This window comes from Eleginops maclovinus, chromosome 4, assembly GCF_036324505.1.
Source record: "Eleginops maclovinus isolate JMC-PN-2008 ecotype Puerto Natales chromosome 4, JC_Emac_rtc_rv5, whole genome shotgun sequence".
In the NCBI taxonomy this organism is placed as follows: domain Eukaryota; kingdom Metazoa; phylum Chordata; class Actinopteri; order Perciformes; family Eleginopidae; genus Eleginops; species Eleginops maclovinus.
Window position 1 is genome coordinate 6,630,908 of NC_086352.1, and position 23,914 is coordinate 6,654,821.

The window sequence follows — 23,914 nt, forward strand, 5'->3', positions numbered from 1 at the left end:
GCTGATTCAATGATTGTTGAATGGGTACACACTCTTTTTTTATTGAGTAAAACGTGTTTTATTGTGTGTGAAGTCGCACTTAAAAGCAGTAAATGTAGCGTTTAATTACAAACTCACTCCAATCACAATGCTTTGATGAAACTACAGGATGTTTAATGCTGATTTCTATACTTTGATATGAACAAATTCTCTTTTAATGCATACGTCCCACTGAGTGCACTTCATATACTTCATTCATTTCATTTCATTTATGATCATTTTGCTCACGAAGGTTGTTTCGGCAATTTTGGGAGCAGCAGTGCAATAAAACCATGAAATATACAACGAGTTAATCCACCAAAAACATTATCATTTTAATGCGTCTGAAGGGCTTTAGCAGCCTTTTGAAAAGAACACCTTCTTCATTTCCTATTCATTTCAGGTCACTTTGGAAATTGGTCGTCTTTCATTGTTAAAAAACACGAAACACAATTAGAATAACAGCGCCCAGAGTGAGGGAGATAACACGGTGGAGCGACAGCGTCATGGCAAAGGGCCACGCTCTCCTTTCGTCACACAAAACGGAAATTATTTCAGCCGGTTTGATCTACCTCTATTTGCATACTATCAGTGCGGTTCAGCGGCGCGGGGTTGGCACTCATCGCTGATACTGCATTGTGCATTATTCTAATAATTAAAGGCAATAGCCGCCCGGTGAGCCCGCTTCATTTGGCCCGATTGAATGATTGGCACTTACCAGGGAAACGTGGTTGGGGTGTGAGTGAACAGAGTAATGATGTCAGGGTCCGTGATAGAGTGACTCATTTCCTATTAGCGACGCTCTGATTCCACACGGCTCGACACCTCGGCCCACGTCTGTGCCACCATGCCACTCCGACTGACACCTCTTAGCCAAACACGCCGAATGGAATAGACATACAGCCTCTCTCCTCATCAGCATTCACGGGGACGCGTCGCCCGGGCCCTGCTCTCCATGTAGAACAACAAAGACACCATTTGAGCGCTTCTAAAATGGTTGCTCGAGAAGAATGGGATTGCACATCGGTGCAAACTCTGTGAGCCGTGATGGTGATTCAGTTCAGCTCGGCTACTTATTTTGGTTTGTTGCACGAGATGTAGTCTATCGAGGAATGTGAGGTCATTTCTCTGTTAACCCAACACTGTTCAGTGACTCTGATGTTCTAGTTTAAAGTATACACAGCTGCTCTATATATCTAATATTTGCACACCTTAATCCTAACCCCAATTAAAAAGTAAAATCTGTGTAGAAATGACTCCATCTTCACCAGTCACATCATCAATATGCCGAGTAAACCTCATGAATCAATAATCCAATATTAGAAAAGCCATATTAAGTTGTTGTTTATTAGGAGTTAAATACACAAAAAATAATTGGCTTTATCGGGGCTTCATGGGGATTCGTTTGATCGACAGAAAATAAACAACCCGCCGGCTGATTTACACGTGGCTGAATTGGTGCGAGGAAGTACGAGCCATTACCTTTTTCTAATTGGACCTGGCACGCTTCAGACCAGTGAGTCAATCACAGAGGTAAACAGAACATACGGGAAGGTTTTATATCAAATAAGTTTGTCGACTTTGGCAGAAAAAAAGTGTGTTCATGCGGGCATATAACAGGTAAGAGGTAAGAGTGCATAGGGGTTAGGGTTCGACATGTTTTTCTACGTTTCCTTACTTACTTAAAACACACATTTTTTGGTGATGTACCAATGCACGAAGAAGTACAAAGAACGAGAAGGAAGAAGGTCCAATTAGTTATTTCCATTGCGGTTCTTGGCGTAATCCAATCTGTATTCAACATGGAGTCTGTAAAGTCACCTGTAGGTTTCCAAACAGCCCTCAAACTGAGAGAGATTGGCCAGTGACGACACCAACTAACTCCAGACTAGCGACATCTGACGCCAACCCTCACCCTAACCCTGTGCATGACTTATGAACGACTCAATATTTGCACATGGAGGGAATGACTCGCTTTTGGAGCCAAGTGGCCGTCGGAGGAACTGCAGGGTTTGGGACTTCCTTAAAGACCTAAGTCCTCAAAGATGCCGCTTGGAGTAGTTTAGTACACCTTTAAGGATAAGTAGGAAAGCTAGTAATGGAGTATTTTTGCACTGTGAGGGGATTCTAGATAAACTACTTTTGGGCAGTCAGCTTTTTCCTATACCTGGAAGACTATACCCTCAGATCTAAGGAACATCGAATCCCTCAAATCTTTCTCTAAATCTGTAAAACATTACTACTGGACAGTCAAACATGTTTTCATAAACTGGAGCAGGGGTTATATCATTATTTTTCTGCACCTATTAGCTTTTATACGTGCTTGTTTGTCCATGTATATCTGATATGTGTTGATTGCTTTGTATTACAGTGCTGTAATTGCCCCTATGTGCTGTAATTGTTCTCATAAGATGATCTTGTTTATCTTCTTCCAAAGCCATCAACCTGCCAGGGACTGCAGATCAAAATGAGCTTCTATGGCTAAATCTGGCACAAATACATGATGGACTCCTGTTAATTGTCTGTTTAGTCAATGAACTACACACTGATGCATGCAAAGCGTCGACACTTCAGCAGAAGAGAAGCTACAGGACTTCTGCAGAGAGAATTGGACAGCTGGTAGGACAAAGTACAGGACTTCTTCCATTGAGTGAAGAATGAAATTCACAACCCCATAACAGGCACAATGAGGGATTCATTCACCCATCTGTGATGAGAGCTTACAGTGAGAGGACTCTTGCGAAGAAGCAGTATGAGGTCTGCTGGGAATCGCTTCCTACACGGGACGAGTAAGAATGAGCGTTCAGTGGTATCGCCGGGTCGAGGGATAAGTTCTGAATGCCAAATGTCAAAAATGCAAAAGTAGTGTCAGTGCGTGCAGGGCTTTCCCTTTCTCTGCAGTGCGCCACAGCAGGACTACCCCATATCAGCATTGTGCCGGCTCTCAGAGGACCTGCCCTGCTTCTACCTCTGAAAATAGCAGAACAAGGACGCCTGCTACAAATAGTGTTGTATCACATCCCGCTACAACTCAGCTTTTTGAAGCCACGGGGCGAAATCATGGACGTAATGATGGGAAAATTACCGAGCGAGGAGACATCCCAATGTGGTGGTGAAAGAGCATTTCATAAACACAATGATCGCTTAAAATATTCATAACAAACAAGGAAATGGGGTTAGCCTCGCTCCTCACACCACACCATTACGCTTTCCTTCCTTTAATTAAGTCAACAAATGGCTTCTAAGATCACAGAGTCAATACACCGCCTATAGGTTCAGGCTCTTACACGTGCTCCGACAAATTAGCGCACTTTGTACAACAAAGAAGAGGGATTACAATGGCATGCAGAGAGGACCATTTGCATTGATAAATGGCTCTTATAAAATGCAAACAAAAGACTTACAGCTCGGAGATTTGCAGGTGCTGGAAGAGCTGCCACGACAGAGTGCTGAGCGGGTTCTTTGACAAGTTTCTGCAGAGGAAAGAAAAACAGAGGAAAGTTATTTTATGTGACTTATTTGATGTCCCTCGCTTGATGTCATGTCTCTTCTGTTTTGCACCAGTTTTGATGTCCTTAGGATTCAGAAACCCAATTAGCAAATCTTTCTGTGGGTTATTTGACGTTTTATCTCTTGCTTTTGAACTTAAATTCATTCTCCAGTCTCTTTAAGATTTCCTTGTCCCAACTTCTACTTCACTGAGTGTTTAGATCTACAGAAACTCGGTGCTAATGTATAAGTGGGATCAACTAAATCGCAGTTAAATAAAAAGTAAAACACGGAAAAGCAATTATGTTTTAAAATAAAGCTAAGTATTATTGACAAAGAGGCGGAAACAGGCTCTCTGTGTGCAGCTTCGGGGTTCAGACAACTCAATAAAAGAAAGTTGACCGCTCTCAAGTCAGATAATTCCATTGACTTAAGGAACCCCTCGGGCTCAGGAAGCCACTAAACTCAATAGCAAATATCCAGAAGATCTTCAGAATCAGTTTAAATATGAGCATCAGAAGTCTGTTCATACGGCTATTAAGAAACACAGCATCTCCGTGAGAGCTGGAACGCAGAAATAAACCATCAAATCCAACTCTCAGATTTACTGTAAAAACACGAGACATGAAGGAGTAACGGTTTCATCAGAGGAGGGATGTTTGAAACATATCGAGCGCAGAAACCCAGCTACCATCTGATCTGCTTTATTAAGAGCACGCTTTATCTGAATCCTCGGGAAACACTCCTGATATCACTCCTCACTCAAGTAGAAGTACTCAGGTCTTGTACTTGAGTAAAAGTAGAAGTACTCAGGTCTTGTTCTTGAGTTAAAGTAGAAGTACTCAGATCTTGTACTTGAGTAAAGTAGAAGTACACAGATCTTGTACTTGAGTAAAAGTACAAGTACTCACATCTTGTACTTGAGTTAAAGTAGAAGTACTCAGGTCTTGTACTTGAGTAAAAGTAGAAGTACTCAGATCTTGTACTTGAGTAAAGTAGAAGTACTCAGATCTTGTACTTGAGTAAAGTAGAAGTACTCAGGTCTTGTACTTGAGTAAAGTAGAAGTACACAGATCTTGTACTTGAGTAAAGTAGAAGTACACAGATCTTGTACTTGAGTAAAAGTACAAGTACTCACATCTTGTACTTGAGTTAAAGTAGAAGTACTCAGGTCTTGTACTTGAGTAAAAGTAGAAGTACTCAGATCTTGTACTTGAGTAAAGTAGAAGTACTCAGGTCTTGTACTTGAGTAAAGTAGAAGTACTCAGGTCTTGTACTTGAGTAAAGTAGAAGTACTCAGGTCTTGTACTTGAGTAAAGTAGAAGTACTCAGGTCTTGTACTTGAGTAAAGTAGAAGTACTCAGATCTTGTACTTGAGTAAAGTAGAAGTACTCATCTCTTGTACTTGAGTAAAGTAGAAGTACTCAGGTCTTGTACTTGAGTAAAGTAGAAGTACTCATCTCTTGTACTTGAGTAAAGTAGAAGTACTCAGGTCTTGTACTTGAGTAAAGTAGAAGTACTCATCTCTTGTACTTGAGTAAAGTAGAAGTACTCAGGTCTTGTACTTGAGTAAAGTAGAAGTACTCATCTCTTGTACTTGAGTAAAGTAGAAGTACTCAGGTCTTGTACTTGAGTAAAGTAGAAGTACCAGAGTGTAGGAATACTGTGTCTCAGTAAAAGTATTCTAAATGTTCCTCCAGTGAAAGTAGAAAGTACTCTCCTCTAAATGTACTTAAAGTAGCGACAGTAAAAGTAGTCATTGTTTGATTGGTCCATTTCAGAATAATATCTCTGATATGTTTTATAATGATTGATCATTAAAGTGTTCTCAGAGCTGGTAAAGCTGCAGCTAGTTTGAATGGCTTTGTATACTGCAGGGTAGCTGCTGGATTTACTGCAGGTGAACTAAAGTCTGATTTAAGGGGGATTATATTTACCATCATTAATCCTAATCTGCCTAGCAACTAAATGAATGTAGTGGAGTAAAAGTACAAAGTAGCTCACATTTGTACTTCATGTACTCGGTAAATGTACTTAGTTCCTTTACACTTCTGATTGATATTGTATCTGTTAAAGTCCTCTCTACTCTGTGGCAGGTTAATTTGTATGGAAGACCTATTAGATGCTCCTGTTAACCAGAAGCATCGCCATGGAAACAGGGAGATGAGGCTGTTGCATGTCTTCCTCGTTTCCTGTGATATCACGTACTGTATGCAAACGCACAATTACCCTTTCCTACGCAAACACACACACACACACACACACACACACACACACGCACACGCACACACACACACACACAGACACATGGGTAAAAGTAAGCATCACACACTGGTTAAATATTGTCACTTTGAAATGTGTGTGTGCTTGTGCAAATGCAGCACCGCTCTGAATACAGTGTGTGTGTGTGTGTGTGTGTGTGTGTGTGTGTGTGTGGGTGGGTTTGTTATTATGGTTTAAGCAGACATTTCACCTGTGTGTGTGTGTGTGTGTGTGTGTGTGCATGTGAGAACATGTGAAGAAGATGCTGCAGGAAATATCACCTCCCAAAGGAAACCTGTGTTCCCAAAGGTAGTGTGTAATACCGAGAGAATACATTAAACACGGAGAGAGAGAGGGAGAGGGAGAGAGAGAGAGAGAGAGAGAGAGAGAGAGAGAGAGAGAGGGAGAGAGAGAGAGAGAGGTGTGTGAGCAGACGGCAGCTCATTATGGGTTGTAGAGCAGGACGCTCAGATCACAAAGACATAAATACACTCAATGCAGACCCTGGATCTCTAAATAGACACACGCCAAATAACAGGTATTAAAGAGGCGCTGTCATGCTTCCCTGAACTGTGTTCTACAGATTTTAGTGCATGTCAACGGTCTGCAAAGGCTCAAAGCCCACACACTCCCTGAAACGCCTCCATTTGACTCTTTTGTTAACTTTCTGAACACAGCGACATCATTATGTAACACTCGCGCTTCTATTGGCTAGCGCTCCAACACATTGTAAGTGACAGGTTAAAGGGGCGGGACATCTCTAAGCGGTTGACCAATCACAACAGAGCTAACCAATCAGAGCAGACTGGGCTCTGGTTTCAGACAGAGGGGGAAAAGCACAGGCAGTATGAGAGAAATAACTCATAGTATACATTCAGTAGACCCCAGACTCTCCAGACTCACATGATTTTACGTCTTATAAAAAGTATGATTCATAACGGCACAGAAGCAAGTTGGACTATTCCTGAAGAAGAGCGAATAACAAAAAACTAAACCCTCTCTGAACTTGTGAAAGACCCCAGAAGACAACATTTCGTGTCCCAGGAGAAAGGAAAAGTCAACCGAAAAAAGTCTATGGTTATTTCAGCATAATCTCACGCTCTTTCTGACCCTAACCCGGTACAGTTTGGTGAGTATGGGATGGAAATGATGATGTTTCTGGGAAATGATTAGGACTTCATGAACCTGCATGCCCTCCATTCAGAAACGTTACCACACAGTTTTTATATTAGACGTCCAGCTAACCAGAGTCACCCGAGACACAACAAAAAACAACGTGATGAATTAAGTCTCCTGGATGCATTAAAGTCCACACAGGTGCAATTAACCTTGAAGACCCTGCAGGTATACGTTAGCTTTCAATACGTCCAATCATTTTAAGTCCTACTGCATTAGCTTCCGAAAAGCCAGACCTTTACGAGCGCTTCTTGCAGAAATGAGGAGTATCTTTATCTTTTCTTTGGGTGAAGGTGCAGTGGCAACAGGTGTGTCTTCCAGGTATGTAGAAAATCTGCAGTCCTGTTATCAGCGGGAGCTTGATGCACCATTTGGATGTATTCACAGCAACAGTTTGACCTTTTTAGGAGATAAGATCACTCCTCTTCTTGCCGAGAGTGAGATGAGGAGATTGGTTCCACTTTACAAACATGGAAGTAGTTTCAAACTCTCATCGGACTCTGCAGAATATCTATACCTCTTCCTTTTCATTCATGTTTGAATCAGATGTGAGTTAATCCAGAAAGAGATTTTCAGTTACGAGTCAAATATGCGTTAGTTAGGAGTACTTGTTTTAAGCAATTGAGATGAGACAAATAAGTGAGAGATGTAAATGCGTTTAACACCTTTGCTTCACTGCATACAGATAAGAGAAGAGGAGAGTTTTTTCAGAGCAGAGTGAGACCTCCTTCACGTCTCCGGCAGGAAGCGTTCTGTTCTCAAAGGTCATCCCTCGCATCTCGACAAGAAATGTCAGCTAAAATTGGATTGAGGGGGGGGGGGGGTAAATTAATTAATAAATATATAAACAAATCAGCAAATGAGCCATCAAAGCCGAGCGAATGCCGACAGACAGGGGGGCGAGGAAGAGGAGGCGGGGGCATCGATTATTGAATTTAAAAATTAGCGGTGGAGATAATGAATTTATTTAGCAGCTCTAGGCCTGCATGGAAGGACGTTTAGCACACACACACACACACACACACACACACACACACACACACACACACACACACACACACACACACACACACACACACACACACACACACACACACACACACACACACACACACACACACACACACACACACACAGGATACAGAATATTTCTAATTATCTGTGACTAAATTGTGGTTAAAAATGGTCTAATTTGATGCTATAAAATGTCTTGTTTGGCCGACCTATGCCAGAATTCTTTATTTACATCGACTAAAACACACTCCTCAGCCCCCGCGCCCCTGCACATCATCTCCAGACCGAGCTCATTTGAATACAGAATTATAATTACGTGATTCACATGAAATTTGTATTAGTTTGGGGTTGGAAAATATGGCGACGGATGTATCTAGTTGTTAATATTGATGACGACGCCGGCTCCCTAGCCAGAGGGCGACGGAGTGAATGCTAAACGGATCCAGTGTGTTTGCTCCTCTGCAGAGGAGGTGCGACTCCTCCTCCTGCTTCTTTAATAATTCTGTTTGGCACAGATGCCACGGGGAGGGCTCGGCTACTCCAGAGGGTTGGCTAATTAGTGCAGCATCACTGGTAGCTACTGTATGAGTGTGTATGTTCGTTGGGGTGTAGGGGAAGGTAGTACTGCAGATTGACATTCAGGACCAGGCAGAGGAGAAGCAGACAGCCACTGAGCGAGGTGTCGCAGCGGATCAGCAGCACGGACGTCGTGAAATCTAGTTGTCATCTGTCAGGCGGAGGGCGAGGCGCTCATATTTGCTGCAGCTACAGGAACTAATTGCTTCCCTTTTGTCTCGGATGATTTTTACAGCGTTTTTAAATGTCTCTGCATAACACACCTTTTCAAATTTGACTCAAATGTCAATCTTAAGAATACAAAAAAAAAAACTAAACCCCAAAACAATGCTCTGAAGACACAGGTGTCCCAGGTGGAAACACGAGTCAACCGAGAAGAGACCTTTGGGTAGCTGTACATCGAGAGGCTGTGGTGCAGTGGGATAGTGCACTCATCTTCAGGTCAGGGGAGAGTCGGTTTGAGTCCCACTGCAGTCAGCATGTTCTTGTGTCCCTGTGTTACCATGATCTTTTTCCAAACCTAACCAGGTACTTTTTGACATAACAAAGTTGCCTTATTTAAGAAGAATACCTTCAATATAATTCAATGAATACATAATATTTATTTCATGAAATGGTTCAAAGATGGTACGGTGCAGACAGATAACTCCCAATGACTGCAAGTGTTTGCTGTTGTGTCTTCATGTACTGGCACTGCGTGTTTTATTGACGTGGGTAGACGTCTTTATTGAAGCTCTGCAGCAGCACGGATATTAAGTTATCAGAGAAGAACTTTCAACATTCAATTCATCTCCTTTCACGACAAGCTGCCAATTCAGTATTTGTTTCAAGTCCTACTTTCTTTAATACCTGTACGTGTCGCACACTATGCTAATGTATATGTGTTGTTTGTTGGTGTAGTTCTCACAGTGTAACAGAAGAGGGAGGCTACAAGATTATCTCCAAGAAACAACCTGTATCGTGAAGAGAGCGACACTTTTGTTTAACAACGGAGGACAAAAGATGGGTTTACGGGGACATGTTGAAACCTGCACGCACTACATTCAGAGTCCAGCCAATGGTAGCTAGCGTCGTTAGAAAGCATACCAAATAAATAAGTATTCATTCCTGCAGGAAGAGCAACAGGAACTAATTGCTTCCCCTTTTTTTTGCAGCTTTTTTAAATGTCTCTGCGAAAACACACCTTTTTTTAAACTCCTGAAGGTCAGTCTTAAGGTAAAGTTGTTTTTCTTAGAGGGGAGCAGCTGACATTTCATAAAAAAAGGAGCTTGTCTTCAGCAGCCACGTGCAGTTTATGAAGTGATGTTGCATTAATAATATAAAAGGTTGGAGTCCTTTGATCTGGGGCCATCTCTTGTCTCAAACAGGAAGTGTACGATTCAGAGAACATTGTGCTTTTTGGACGACTTAAAAGGGTAATTACCACGTTACATAAAATACATAAAATCCCCTGGAAATACAAACAGGCGGTGACTCAGCCTGCAGTCAAGTTCAGGCTTTTGTTGTTACAGACAAATATCCGTCTTTACCTGCGAACACTCGCTTTTAAAGCAGATTGAATGTCAGCATATGTATTATCCTGCAGCCTCTCTATGTATTATGTTGATCCGGTGCTTCAAACATCAAAGCCGGCAAACTGAAGGTATTCCCAGAATAAATACTTCCTCTCATTTGCAGAGGATGAGCTCAGCAGCAGCCTGACCCTGCCCTAGGTCACACATCTAATGCTCCACGGTGAAGAATGCAAGTATAAGCTGCTAATAAGATCTGCACGAGCCTACACATGCACCCCCATGCCGTCTTGCCTGTGTCCAAGTGATAATACTCGGAGCTTATTTTATGCTTTTCATCCCGCCCAATGCACCCTGCCTGAATGCACAACGTGATAGAGTACAGGCTGAAATGCATATCCCTCCGTCACTCGAAACAAACAAAAAAACACCTCATTTTAAATATCCTCTCCGTCTCAGGACACCTCGTTCTTTGGAGATAGAAACCGGGGTCTGCCACCTCACATTAGATCTCAGCAGAACTAAATTCACATTTAAATATAAATGACAAAGGGAGGAAATACATATCGTGGCAGGTCCTGAAATGTACCTCATTTAATCTACTAGTGGAGAGACGTGCTTGTCTGGGAATCTCACTTCCAACTGGTCGGTGGCATTCTTCATCTGAAATGAAGCCATCTATAATTGAAACCCACCTGCAGCGTTATCAGATGTCGAGATCATCCATTAAGACCCAAAAGGTCGGTGGTAGGGGAGGATGGATCGGTCAGACAAACACTGGACTTCCATGCAGGAGACAGCTGTTTGTAATCCAGTGTCAAGTAGTCGAGTTAATCTTGCGCCAGTAAACCTACAAACTATGAAAAGCTACGTAAGTTCAATTGAAAAGAGACTGTATGCTTATAACGAGCAAAAGCTAGGAAGTATATTAAAAACTACTATTATCGTGATCACACAAATACCGTATTTTCCGGACTACAAGGCGCACCTGAATATTAGCCGCACATCTCAAATTAGGGGGAATCCTGTTTTGTTCTACATTAGCCGCACCGGACTATAAGCCGCAGGGTTCAAAGCTTGTGCAAAAAGTAGCGGCTTATAGTCCGGAAATTACGGTACTCGTCTTGCTCTTGCTAATCTAGTCTCTTTTTCGGGCTAATTCGTACGGCACTACTTTGCCTGGCGGACGGACATGTGACCAACATACCACTCTTTTCCCCCGTGACTGTGTGTCTGATCACATGCCCTTCCGCCAGGCAAAGTAGTGCCGTACAACAGCGGAACAAACCAAAACAAAACCTCTTAAATCATGGAAAATCCATAGGAAAGCCGCACCGGACTATAAACCGCACCGGACTATAAGACGCAGGGTTCAAAGCTTGTGCAAAAAGTAGCGGCTTATAGTCCGGAAATTCCAGTATATTTTTGAGATAACTACAACGATCGGAAAAGGATGCACTGAAAAGTCTGTAAGTTCTTCAGTCAGTTTCTTCAGTCCATGGCCAGGGGTGTCCAAACGTTTGGGCCACATACAGAAAGACCTAGGAAGGGCTGGGCCACTCACCACAGTAGAGGTGAGGTATATTGCCTCATAGGTTAAGTTATAACTTCAATCACATGTAGGTACATTATGGTTGATACTTGAATTTGTGTTAAGAAAAAAATCCAGCTCTCCATAGGGCTTCATTTATTTAGTTTCAGCTCAGTGCTTAAAACAGAAGCCTCAGATTGCTGATAATAAGGGGAAATATGAAGGGTCTATTTAAATAACTTATTGGGCTTTTGCTCATCAACTAAGACTTGTTTTCAACGAGAGTGGATTTGACATTGGGCTATTAACACACACATGTTTATTTAAGAAGGACAATATAAGACAAGCACAAGTTTCAAGCGTGGGCCGCATTCCATTGTACTTTTTGAAGTTGCTGAGCCCCACAGTTTGGGCACCCCTGGTCTAAGCTCAAAAAACTGATGCTACAGGGTCACTTAAAACCCCTGCTTGCTTTCTTCAGCTGGAATCTGTAAAAGTGTACTTCGGTCGATCGGATTAACGTTTGTCAAGACCACTAAATGTGTCCTGCAGACCCCATGTCTCTTTCTTTATCTGGTCCTTGATGTACCGCCAGCTACAAAAGGGCAAGCCTTTAAGCAGTCTAACTGTTTATAGCGGTCCTCTCCCAAAGCCCCACCACTCCCTACTAATAAACTAGTTCTGCAGATCAAGATAAAAGTCCTCCATATCTCTACTGTACATCCTAACATCCCCTTTCTTGGAATATTTCCCTTTTATATCATCAACTACAACATCAATTTGCTGGGCTCTGCTGGCCTAAACCTTAGTGCTGATTGCTGAGTGTTACCATTTAATGTAATAAGGGTCTCTTGAGGTTCATGTATTGTTAGATGGGGATATTACTGATTTCAAGAGCAGTCTTTTCAACCTAATCTGATTGAAGATAGTAGTAATAACTCTGAGAAATGAATGGTAACTTCTTTGATGCAAGTGCCTTTCAATAAAGAAGAGGCACAGCTAAAGTTAGGAAAATAAGTCCCACTATTTCCTGAAATTGCATTGAGACATAAATATCCAGTTTTGTTCTAGTGAAATATAGCATGAGGCGCTAATGTCACTTCCCGCCAAAATGTAAGCCCCGCCCACTTTCAGGTGAAAATCCTGCATTAGATCAAAGCTGAAAATAATAGTGTCTTCACGTCTTAAAGCTGCTGAGTCATATATTGCACCTCAAACAACAAACAAATCCAGAGTTCCGGTTCCTTTACTTCCTCTCCAGAAAAAAGAGAGTAAAAGAAAGGATCAGAAATCTCAGTCTCAGTGTCAGCCTGCTGCCTGCCACTCGTCCCCCGCAGACCCACCGGACATCCATCCCCTATTTATTCTCCGTGAGCTGTCTCTGCCGTCTGACCAGACATCTGACCCCATCTTCATATCTCTGGATTCATTAAACCCTTTCTGACCAACAGAGGGATTGTTTCCTGGCAGCACTTTAACATCTGCATTTTGGTTTGAGGGAGCAAAACCCTGAATACTATAGAAACATCCTATGTGCAGCCCAACCAAAGACTGTACAAAGGTCCCGATAGGACTTGAGTGGATCCACAATGCATTTAGGCACTACTTATTAAATGAACTGCAACCCCAGTTCAGCTAGGAACCTTTCATTACAACACTCCCCTTACTCTACTACTTCCTATCCAAATGTAAAGAAAAACAGCCCAAATGAAAACCTGCTATGTAGTCGAGTAAAGACACTAAAGTAAAATAACCCCCACAGTGTTCTATCAAAGAGGGTCAGCTGTTTGCATGGTCCTTTGTTCAGATGTTTGATCTGTTTGTATTTAAGATCTCTGGCACTATCTCTTCTGGTGATGTCAGCTGCAGAAGCTGACGGGCGTCTCGGCGATTGTCTCATTTGTTTCCAGTCATTACCCAAATGTCTCAAAATCAATGAGGTAATGATGTATCGGTGCCAAGATGTGGAAGACAATTAAAAATAGCATCATTACTGTGAGCAACGGACAGTGGAAATCTAACATTTAAAAGCGTAAATGGATCCCACTGATGGATGTGTGTCAGTAAGACGACGCTTCATTGATAAAGGAATCAGAGTGAATGTGTTATAATCCCCTCATAACACCTGGAGATACAAAGAGTAAAGAAGGGGAAATGAGATCCATAAATTAGGTTTGAGGTAGCATATGGATTTAATTTTGCAGAGGAGAAACTTCAAACGGCCACCACTTCATTATAACCGGGAAAATGATTTGTTGCAAATCTGCATCAAGGATAGGTGAGGTTCGCTCTGGGGAGAAGGGGATAAAAATAGTCCATTCTTTAATCTCAGAGAAACCCTCTGGTTGGGCATGTGTGTGTGTGCATGTGTCGTTGCTAATCGCGCATCAGAATTCCTCTCATCTGCTTTTAAACCTGATTATTCCTCCTCCGCATCCACCCGGGTTAAACAACATGCAACGACTATCAAAGCGTCCGCGTGCGAGGTACACAACCCTCCGCCGCGTCAATGAGTCCCACTGTTTGTCAAAAGTATAATTATGGCTTTGGATGATAAACGGCGCAGCCTGCTGTTTCATGGTCGAACCGGGGCATATGGAGACAATACATAAACCCTCAGGATAAACAGGAATATTTTGTTCAATTTATTCTATTTCCAGCTGCTTTGTGCAGAAAAGCCCTATAGTTCACCTTCAGAATCAGAATACCTTGTATTTGTCCCACAGAGGGGAAATGTACATTTGTTAAAGCAAGTAAAGAGCCAAAGATAGCTTATTATCAGTCAAGAAACATCCATAAAAATACTAAAAGATAAGAGTTTAGCGATATAGCAGCCATGTGAAAGTATTAAAGGTGTGAGTATATATAATGCACATAAGTAACATTGCACAACAGGAGAAGTCTCTGTAGTTATGTGTGTGTGTGTGTGTGTGTGTGTGTGTGTGTGTGTGTGTGTGTGTGTGTGTGTGTGTGTGAGGGTTTACCAGGGGTGGTGGTGGTTGTACTGACCGCTGCAAGAAGGATCTTGTGTATTTCAACATTTAGAGTCAACGGCAGGAATGTTTAAAGCTGGGTTTCTTGACATAAAGGCTGACAGTTTAAATCGTGACGTTAACACGCTGATTATTACAGGGAAGTGATGGGGACTTATCTATATTGGGAGGAAGATGGGCTCTTCACGGTATCTTAATGTAGTAATTAATGTAATTCGTTTTAAATCTGTGTCTTTTTTAGGTTTACATTAAGACATTCATATCTTACTTTTTAATTCATTTTGAAATGATGTTTTTTATTGAGGATTTTCTTTTCTTTTGTAAGCAAACAGGTTTTTTTCAAACGTCAATTTGGGGACATGTGTCAAATATATTTAACAATGCATCAATAAATGTGTATGTTTTGCCTGCTGATCAATGCAGAACACCTTTAGCATGCTGTAAGAGCCACGAATGTCAGAGTGGGGATTTCTGGAGTAGGATTTAAAAAGGTTTTTGATTGGTTGGATCAGTTGGGTCACATGGTTATGGGCGGCACTCACACTGTACGCAATATAATCACCTGTTCACCTGTGTGATGTGTGTGTGAGGTGTGTGTGGAAGAGAGGGTGAGAGGGTGAGAGGGTCGTGGTCATTTTTGTTGTCCGTAGCCTTTTCACAGCTGGATTATTCAGACAGTTTATATGTGCAAGTTATCAGAAATTGATATCTTAATTGAAGTAAGCTTTTTATTCAATGCATTTTTGGATGTTTGCATTCATTTTTCCGCATCTGACACAAAGGGAGCCAGGCCCGACCTCTCAGCCTCTCAGTGACTTGGTTTGTTCTGCAGTCGCTACACATGCTAACACTTTCCATTTGCACTAAACAGTTAAGCAGATGGAGCTTACAGTTAACTACACTAACTCAAAGTAGAGTTTAAACTAATGCATCTGTCGCTAGTTTAGATATATGTTGTCCTGATGATGGTGATAGAAACGTTGAGGATCACTGAATGCTCTCCAAATGAATCCCTATTTGAGAATAGAAGTTCTATCTCCTGTAAACAAGGCATGATGGTGACTCGGCTCTAATAACAGCCCATAATATCTCTTCACTCTCATTGCAGTAACAGCTGTGATTATTTAAGTGCTTAATCCTGTCTTTTCATGAAACCTGCTATCAGTGTATAATAACGCAGGTGAATTAGTCTCTGTGTGGCGACATTGTTTGGCAGATTCTAATCTCTAAACTGCTTTTTTGCTCTATTTCTGTGAAGGTGAAGTAAGATGTATAGTCAAATAAAAAAGGGGGATATGAGCCAGCAGGAGAGGCGCCTTACATTAGAGCTCACTGAGCCATGAAGGCAGGTTAGCACTATTATGGTTGAGGCATTAGTAACTGAAATATATCCCAGGAAAATCGCTCTCAGTGTGTCGGTGTAATTAATGCAAGGCAATATTGTGCACAGTCATCCGTCTACGCTGCTGATTGTAGAGGAGAGACGTGAGTCAATGTTCCAGGAAGCAGGAGAAACAAGCCTTAAAGCCACGATTCTGATTATTTTATCCAGATAGGGATGGAGACGTTATTATACACTGAGCAATGCAGTGGAATTTGTCTGTCTCGAGAGACAAGCCGAGCAGAACTGACACCGGCATCGCCACAGGTGGAATTGAACCTTTTCCGCTTTAATTCAGACTGTGTTTGCTATTTATAGACATGCATATCTTTACACAAAATGCAAAGTCTATTTTCTAGGAGTCGAAGGGCTGCAGTGGAGTTTTTATGACAGTGTGCCTGGCCTCCTGGTTCCCACAGAGAGAAGTTTGCTGCTCGTTCAGCTCTAGGTACACTCTGCCAACCTGTTCTGGCCTGCTGCTTTATGAAATGCCTCTTGCTGGAATCGATAAAATGTTAGAGTTGATTAAAAACACCAATAAAGACACCCAGGAGTGTTTTTCCTTCACATGGCTGCGAAAAACATTTGCAGCCTTGTTTCCGGCCTTGTTTCTCCGAGTGTTTTTTTTTCCATCGGGGCAAGCCAGTCCACACAGCATGATCACAGTCAATACATTCTATATGCTGCTACATAGAAACACATCCATACTGGGAGAGGGCAGAGGTAATGAGGAATTCAAGAGCAGAACATTTGAGTTATTGGGTCCAAGACACTGAAGATGACTGTGTCTGTGGCACCTTTCCCCCAAAGCAGGACTCTCTAGTGTGTTTGAGTCATAATCCGGAGGTTTCAGAGAGGTGGTCTAAGGCATTCATTCACCTGAATCCAAATCCTGACAGCCAGACCACAGCGCAGCTTCTGCTGTGCCCATTTATAATTCCACAGTCCAAAGAACTGGAGGGCATTGTTTCCGTTAATTAAAGCATTTCTACCGAGCCACAGGCCTGAGCCTTGTGTCTGTCTTTGCCACAATGCTTGTTTGTCCCCACCAATAACCCGCCACAGGAGCTGCAAACACAGGGACATAACTCCTGAGAGCACTCGAGGCTTGTGCAATCAAAGCTCTTACAACCTGGATGTGGAGCAGGGGAATCATGTGCTGCTGTCAAAAGCTGCAAGGTGAACTATTGTAAAAATGCCAGGTTTTACTGCGGACCCGCTGCACTCGTCATACACTTCCCCGGGAGAACTGGCTGGCAAAAAACTAATTTTGTACACATTTACCCTCAGTGGTGTTGGAATAACTCTTGCACACAATGTCTAGAGCTGTAGAACAATACAAAAACAACATATTTACATTTAAATGTGTGCGTGCACTAAACCTATCAAGTATACCCTTGTTGGATCAGCGATGATGTGAAGCAGCTAATAATCTAAAGGCAGCTAGCAGCTCTGTGAGGCTGTGCTGATGAGCAGAAAGCTGTTTGCTACTGTAAGCATGCTAACACAGTATCAATGCTAAGTTATCATACCAAGATGTTGTAGCACTTAACACAACAGATGAGGCTCATGGCTGTGTCTTGAGGAGGCCTATTTGTTCCCAAAAGGGGAGCTGTTAGCAACTAAAGTCTCAGGTATGCTAGCAGCTTTGTGAGGCTATAATGTGGGCTCATGTGGGCACGCTAACACAGTGTCAATGTTAACCGGTTAGCATGTTAGCCGGCCAGCTCTAGCTAATTAGCTTCTTTTTTTCTTAAGTACAGCTGAGGTCGTTGGCCATGTCTTGAGAATATATGGTATTTGGCCATAAAATAAAGTATTGGACAAATGGTGCTGGATGAAAAAGGAGGGCAATACCAAAGTGATTCCAACTCCTCCTGAGGGGGACATGAATGTCTGCACAAAATGTCATCGCAATTTATCCAATAACAGTTAAGATAACTCTGCACTGAAGTCAGGGACCAGAAGACCAATGGTGTTACTGCATACATAAATGAATAGTATATAAATGTACTGTAATGCAGGAAAACGGCCCCATCTGTGCATTAGTGTCTTGGTAGCACTTAGCTGCGGCACTTGAGCTAATTTTAGCGATACTCTACATAATGTTGAATGTGAAATCTGAAGTAATCAGTTCGTTCAGCAGTCGGAAAACTGAAGTAGAATAAAACTGACAATATTTCTCTCTGAAAGACAGGAAATATGTATTAATCGATGGCAGGAGGCTCCACATCTTTACAAATGACACCCAGACTCTGAAATCCAGCAGCTGTTTATAGACGATCCGCTCTTATGGAGTCTGTCGCATTGAAAAATGTGATCTTTTGTGAATTGGACATCCAAGCCTGTGAGCATTAATGTTCATTTTGTGATTTTCTGCACACCATCAATACGCTAACAGCAACTCTGTGTCTGGTTATGTTATTACTCTGCTACATAATGAACGACAGCCGTCAACTAGTGAGGCTTGTGCTCAGTGGTGTCTATCAGAAATGCTTCCAAAGTGCCACGAAGTTGCCAACACTTTGTGGTATTGGAGAACATGTCCTTCATTTGAAAGGAAGCTTTACTTCTACTCCTGACATGTAGCTCAGCCTTTCAGTGTGCATCATGTGACCATATTGCTTAGTGTGGAAACCAGTAACTAAAACACAGGAAGAACTCAAGTCAGCGTCCAGATGTGCCAGTAAACATGACGGGGCGATGATGGGAAATATTCCAGCATAATCTGATTTCCAGTTCCAAGTAATCTCCAGTTTCCAGGAGCAAACAGAGTGTGTTGACAGGCCTCTGTTATAACACTTCGGACTATCCCTTTACTTCCTGGGTCTTTAGAATCCATCCTGATGAGGTTTCCATAGTGGGTTATATAATTAACATGAAAGTGAATACAATCAAATATAATTTAGTAAAATCCACAAAGCTCTATACTCATCTACTAAACGTACACTGGTTGGTAAGCTGACATGAAGGAGTGTAAGGTCTGTTAACTACAGAAGGTAAAACTCCTGTAAAACTGTGGGTCATTTCTTCAAATAGAACCATCCAAACCTCAAAGAACTTTGCGCTGTCCTCTCCTGCTTTAAGGTAAGAGTGCCACACTCACACTTAGGTAGGGCCCCCCCCCTCACCAGAATCCTTCGGGATAACACAGCAGTTAATTGAACCTGGTTTCCTCAGAGGTAGTAGAGGTAAGACCTTGCCGATCCAGGTGGATCCGAGCCTGACGGTAAACTTGCATACACTCAATAGCTTCCGATAGGTCAATTAGTGGGTCTGGTTAATTAGTCAAGAGAAAAACGTACAGACACGCAAACCCCAACAGCAGCCAGGAGTCTCTGGGAGCCGAATCATCCACAATAACAACAAGGTCTCCAGAAGGAAAGTTCCTTTTAATCTTACTCCATTTATTATATCTCCCATATCTTCCAGAGATCAGCTAGATGTTTCATCTGTCTCCATTTCCTTCTCGAGTACAGCCTAAGACGCCGGCTTGTTGTGGCTCATTTCGAAGGTGAGAAAACTGATTCTCTGCAGCAAGAATCGGCACAACGGGAACATTAGTAAATGTCCCGTCACCCGGGCGCTTCATATACACATGTAGTGCAATCACAGTTTGCATGGAACCATGTTTGAGAGACCCTATGTTAAAACTTTTTTACCAAACCAATTCCATTTGTTGTACAGGTATTACAGTAACCTTCCTATGCACCACTTTCCTATGCACCGCCTGTCTTTGCTGAGGTGTTTGTTCTGTCTCAGAAGTTGAACTACTTTCTACCCTCTGCACACATGTAGTGCCCTGGTTGAGCTGAACCAAAAGCGTCTACATTGAAAGCAACGGATTTGAAGGCAGCATGCGTACGGCCCCTTTTGGGAACAGCAAATATAGGGTTAGGTAAGAATAAGTCCTGAATTGTTATTTGGTGGGCCATGGCGGCTCACAGCAGTGGAGTCTCGTTGCTTGCTTGTGGCTGGTGCCGACCCGTTCATTCACATTATTATTAATACACTTTTAAAGGTGAAAGTCTAATTGTTTGTACAAGACAATATGAACAGAGATTTCAGTTGGCCGGACGTCTGCTGTTTACTCCTGCTGAACGTCTGGTAAATACCAGCTAACGGAAACAGTGACTGATATGATTTTTTCATCGATTTCCTGAGGTGGTTCTCAGAGACAAAACACTGATTTGCTGCCTTTGAGAGACAGTCAGATTATATAGTAAATAAGATGTGACTCATTCATAAAAGTCTTCAAGTATGCATCGTTTCTGTAGTGACGGCAGAAGCTTATAGGTCTCTTGTGAAAGCTTCTGCTCACTTCCTTCATGATGGCCATGCAGCTTGCTAACGGCACATGCAAGAGCCAGACAGCCATGGACCCGCCTTCGTGTATTTCAACAACCTGATGCATGAAATGAGAACCGTCTCCACTTCCTGTTTCATTAAGAGGATAGAGAAAAGAAGAATTGCATCTTACAGCGGTTTCTCCTTGGCGGCTCCACCACAACGGCCTCAAGGACACTCAGCAACGATGCAAATTTATGGAGATGCAGGTAAGGGTATGAGGAATGAAGATTTACCTCCACATAATGTGTTGTTATCTTTAAGAGATGGCCTGCCACACGCACCCTTGAGATACTGCTGACATAAACATGTGTGAGGGGGGAGCTCAGGACAGCTGAGGTAATACAGGAGAGGCGTACATAAAAAATGACTGGCATCGACTATTTTGCCTTTATTTCCAAGCAAACATGCCGACAACTGTGTCAGCATCGAGTTAATCTGACCTTTTGATGTTGTTTTTACTATATAAATATGAATTATACGACAGAATTGTCTATTTTCTGTGGAAAAAAGCAATATTTTGTTATAAAAAGAAGCATTTAGAACTGATTATGGCCGTAGAAGAAAAATCAGGGAGTCAAAATATTATTTAAATATAAATAACAAGGCGTTATGGTGACTCATAGCACTAAAAGCAGCCATAATATCTCTATAATAAAGAAAACATGATATAAAACTTGTCAAAATAGAGTTAATCTGACATTTTGCCATTGGTTTTACTACATAAATATGATTTCTAGAACAGAATTGTGTCTTTTATATGGAAAAAAGCTGTATTTTGAACAGTTTATGGTCATAAAAGACAAATCTGAATTAAACATTTAATTAAACATATATAAAAGAGCATTTACGGTGACTCATAGCATTAATAGGAGCCCATAATATCTCTAAAATAAAGAAAACATGAAAATAATTATGTCAAAATTGGACTTTTCGATATGTTTTACTTTGTGTTATAGAACAGGAATGTGTATTCTCCAATTTCACATGATCATGGCAATAAAAGAAAAGTAAGGATACCCCAAAATTTCCCGAAATCAATCACTATATCAGTAAATATGACTTTATCTTACTGAAAGAAAGCCTTAACGTGACTGTTAGCATCATTAGCAGCCTGCCGTACCTGAAAAGAAAGCAAATCTGATAAAGAAAATGGTAAAAATGAGCTAATCTGACTTTGTGTCATTGCTTTTATAATGTGAAAGTGGATTAAAGAATGCAAATGTGTCTTTTCTGTAAAATAAAGCATTTAAATAAAACTTTAAAATGGAGTAACTGCATTCATACGCTCAATGCTAAGGCGCTCAGCAAACGCATCTTCTTTGCGTCATCATTTTGTGAATGTTAATTACAGTATTTATAGAAGTCTGGCAGGTTTTTACTGCAGTTTCCAATTGTTGGGAGTCCCAGAGGAGTCATACAGTGTCTGCATGATCTAATGTGCAGTAGCAGCAAACACACGAGGAGTTATTCTATACATTAAAATTGTAAATTATTAAAAGTGACGCAGAACTTTTGGGAGTCTGTCCAAAAACATAACCACACGAATCCAAACATGTGCAGAAGGAGCTGCTTCAAAATGACTAGTATTCCACAGGCAAGAGTCAATTTGATATAATATTCTGCTAATAATATAAAGACAAATGCTGATGATTTCTCATGATAGCAGAATATAAATGTATTTAGTAGTCTAGTTACATCCTAAAGGAAGAAATAAAGGACAACCGGCTGTTATTAATGCCATCAGATCCTCCTCTCTGCAGCGAGACAATTTATTCTGCGAGGGACAGTGTGTGCTTCTTTATCCTCAGTGAATATAAGCAGAGATTCAGTGAGCAGCAGCTGTTTGTCAGAGTTGTCATGTCTAACATCTGCACAGCTGGTGGGGGGGGGGGGGCGCGCCGTGATCTGAATGACAATGATGAATTCAGGTGGACGGACCTGGTGTCTCACATACATAACCCTGAGCAGGTGACATCCAAATCACTCGCAGAAATGAGCAGGGCGCCGTTCGGAACATGAAAACCCGGGTTCCTCCCAGCCGGAGTCCAGCTGGCTCCACTCAGCTCGCTGCAGGCCGGGCCGCCTCCCTCCATTAACCCGGAGGATCCATTTATCCTTTCATCACGGCGCACCGCTGCAACGATAACAGCATCGCCTCGCCGTGAGACGCACATCGAGGTCTGCTCCGGCTGAAGTGGCGTCTCTTCAGCGCCGGTGGTAATGAGCGGGGGTTTAAAGAAGGGGCTCATCAAAGCGACTCAGGTGCGCCGGGTTAACACTCCTCCTGAGCGCCACGGGAGCAAAGATGAAGAGAGTAGACGATGACGACATCACCTGTTAGTCAATGCAGCATTATGGGAACCAATTCAACCCTTTCATCTCACACCTGTCACCTCCTCGCCCAGGTTCGTGCAGACTCAAAGCTGAAATATGAAATTACAATATAGATCATTTTTGAAGGACAGTTTGAAACCTTTTCATTTGATTTGGCTCACGATTAATTTCCTTACAGTTTGCATCCATTGCATTTGATTTATGTAAAGCACATTGAGGTGAATGTCTTGTTATGAAAAAAGCCTTATATCATACATTAATATCCTCATTAATAGCAATATGAATATGATTATTACTATCAACATTATTCCTATTTAATTATCATTATTATCAATAATATTCCTTTCTTTATTATCATTATTATCTTTATCTTTATTATTATTATTATTATTATTATTATTATTATTATCTTTATCTTTATTATTATTATTATTATTATTATTATCATTATCTTATTATTATCATATTATCTTTATCTTTATTATTATCAATAATATTCCTTTCTTTATTATTATTATTATTATTATCTTATTATTATTATTATTATTATTATTATTATTATTATTATTATTATTATTATTATTATTATTATCTTTATCTTTATTATTATCAATAATGTTCCGTTCTTTATTTTATTATTACTAATAACAATATGAATATGATTATTACTATCAATATTATTCCTATTTAATTATCATTATTATCAATAATATTCCTTTCTTTATTATTATTATTATTATTATTATTATTATTATTATTATTATCATTATTATTATTATTATTATCATTATTATTATTATTATTATTATTATTATTATCTTTATTATTATCATTATTATTATTATTATTATTATTATTATTATTATTATCTTTATTATTATTATTATTATTATTATTATTATTATCATTATCTTTATTATTATTATTATTATTATTATCATTATTATTATTATTATTATTATTATTATTATTATTATCTTTATTATTATCATTATTATTATTATTATTATTATCTTTATTATTATTATTATTATTATTATCATTATCATTATTATTATTATTATTATCTTTATTATTATCTTTATTATTATCATTATTATTATTATCATTATCATCATTATTATTATTATCTTTATTATTGCCTAATAAGGTTTGATTGGGAATATTACACATTTTGTTTTACATTAAAAACCTTCATAATTTCTTGCACCATTGTTATCCTTTCTCAGGCTCTGAGTACAGTTCCACGTTTCATGTCTTATGCACAACCTTTGAATGC

General features: G+C 40.7%; 1 protein-coding gene across 1 annotated transcript in view; it reads right to left on the reverse strand.

Annotated features, from left to right (window-relative positions):
• ntrk3b (neurotrophic tyrosine kinase, receptor, type 3b) overlaps window positions 1-23,914 on the reverse strand; it is a 221,978-nt gene that overhangs the window by 125,108 nt on the left and 72,956 nt on the right. Inside the window, 1 exon segment of the mRNA XM_063880534.1 lies at window positions 3,423-3,491. Within this exon segment, the coding sequence (XP_063736604.1) occupies window positions 3,423-3,491 (69 nt within the window).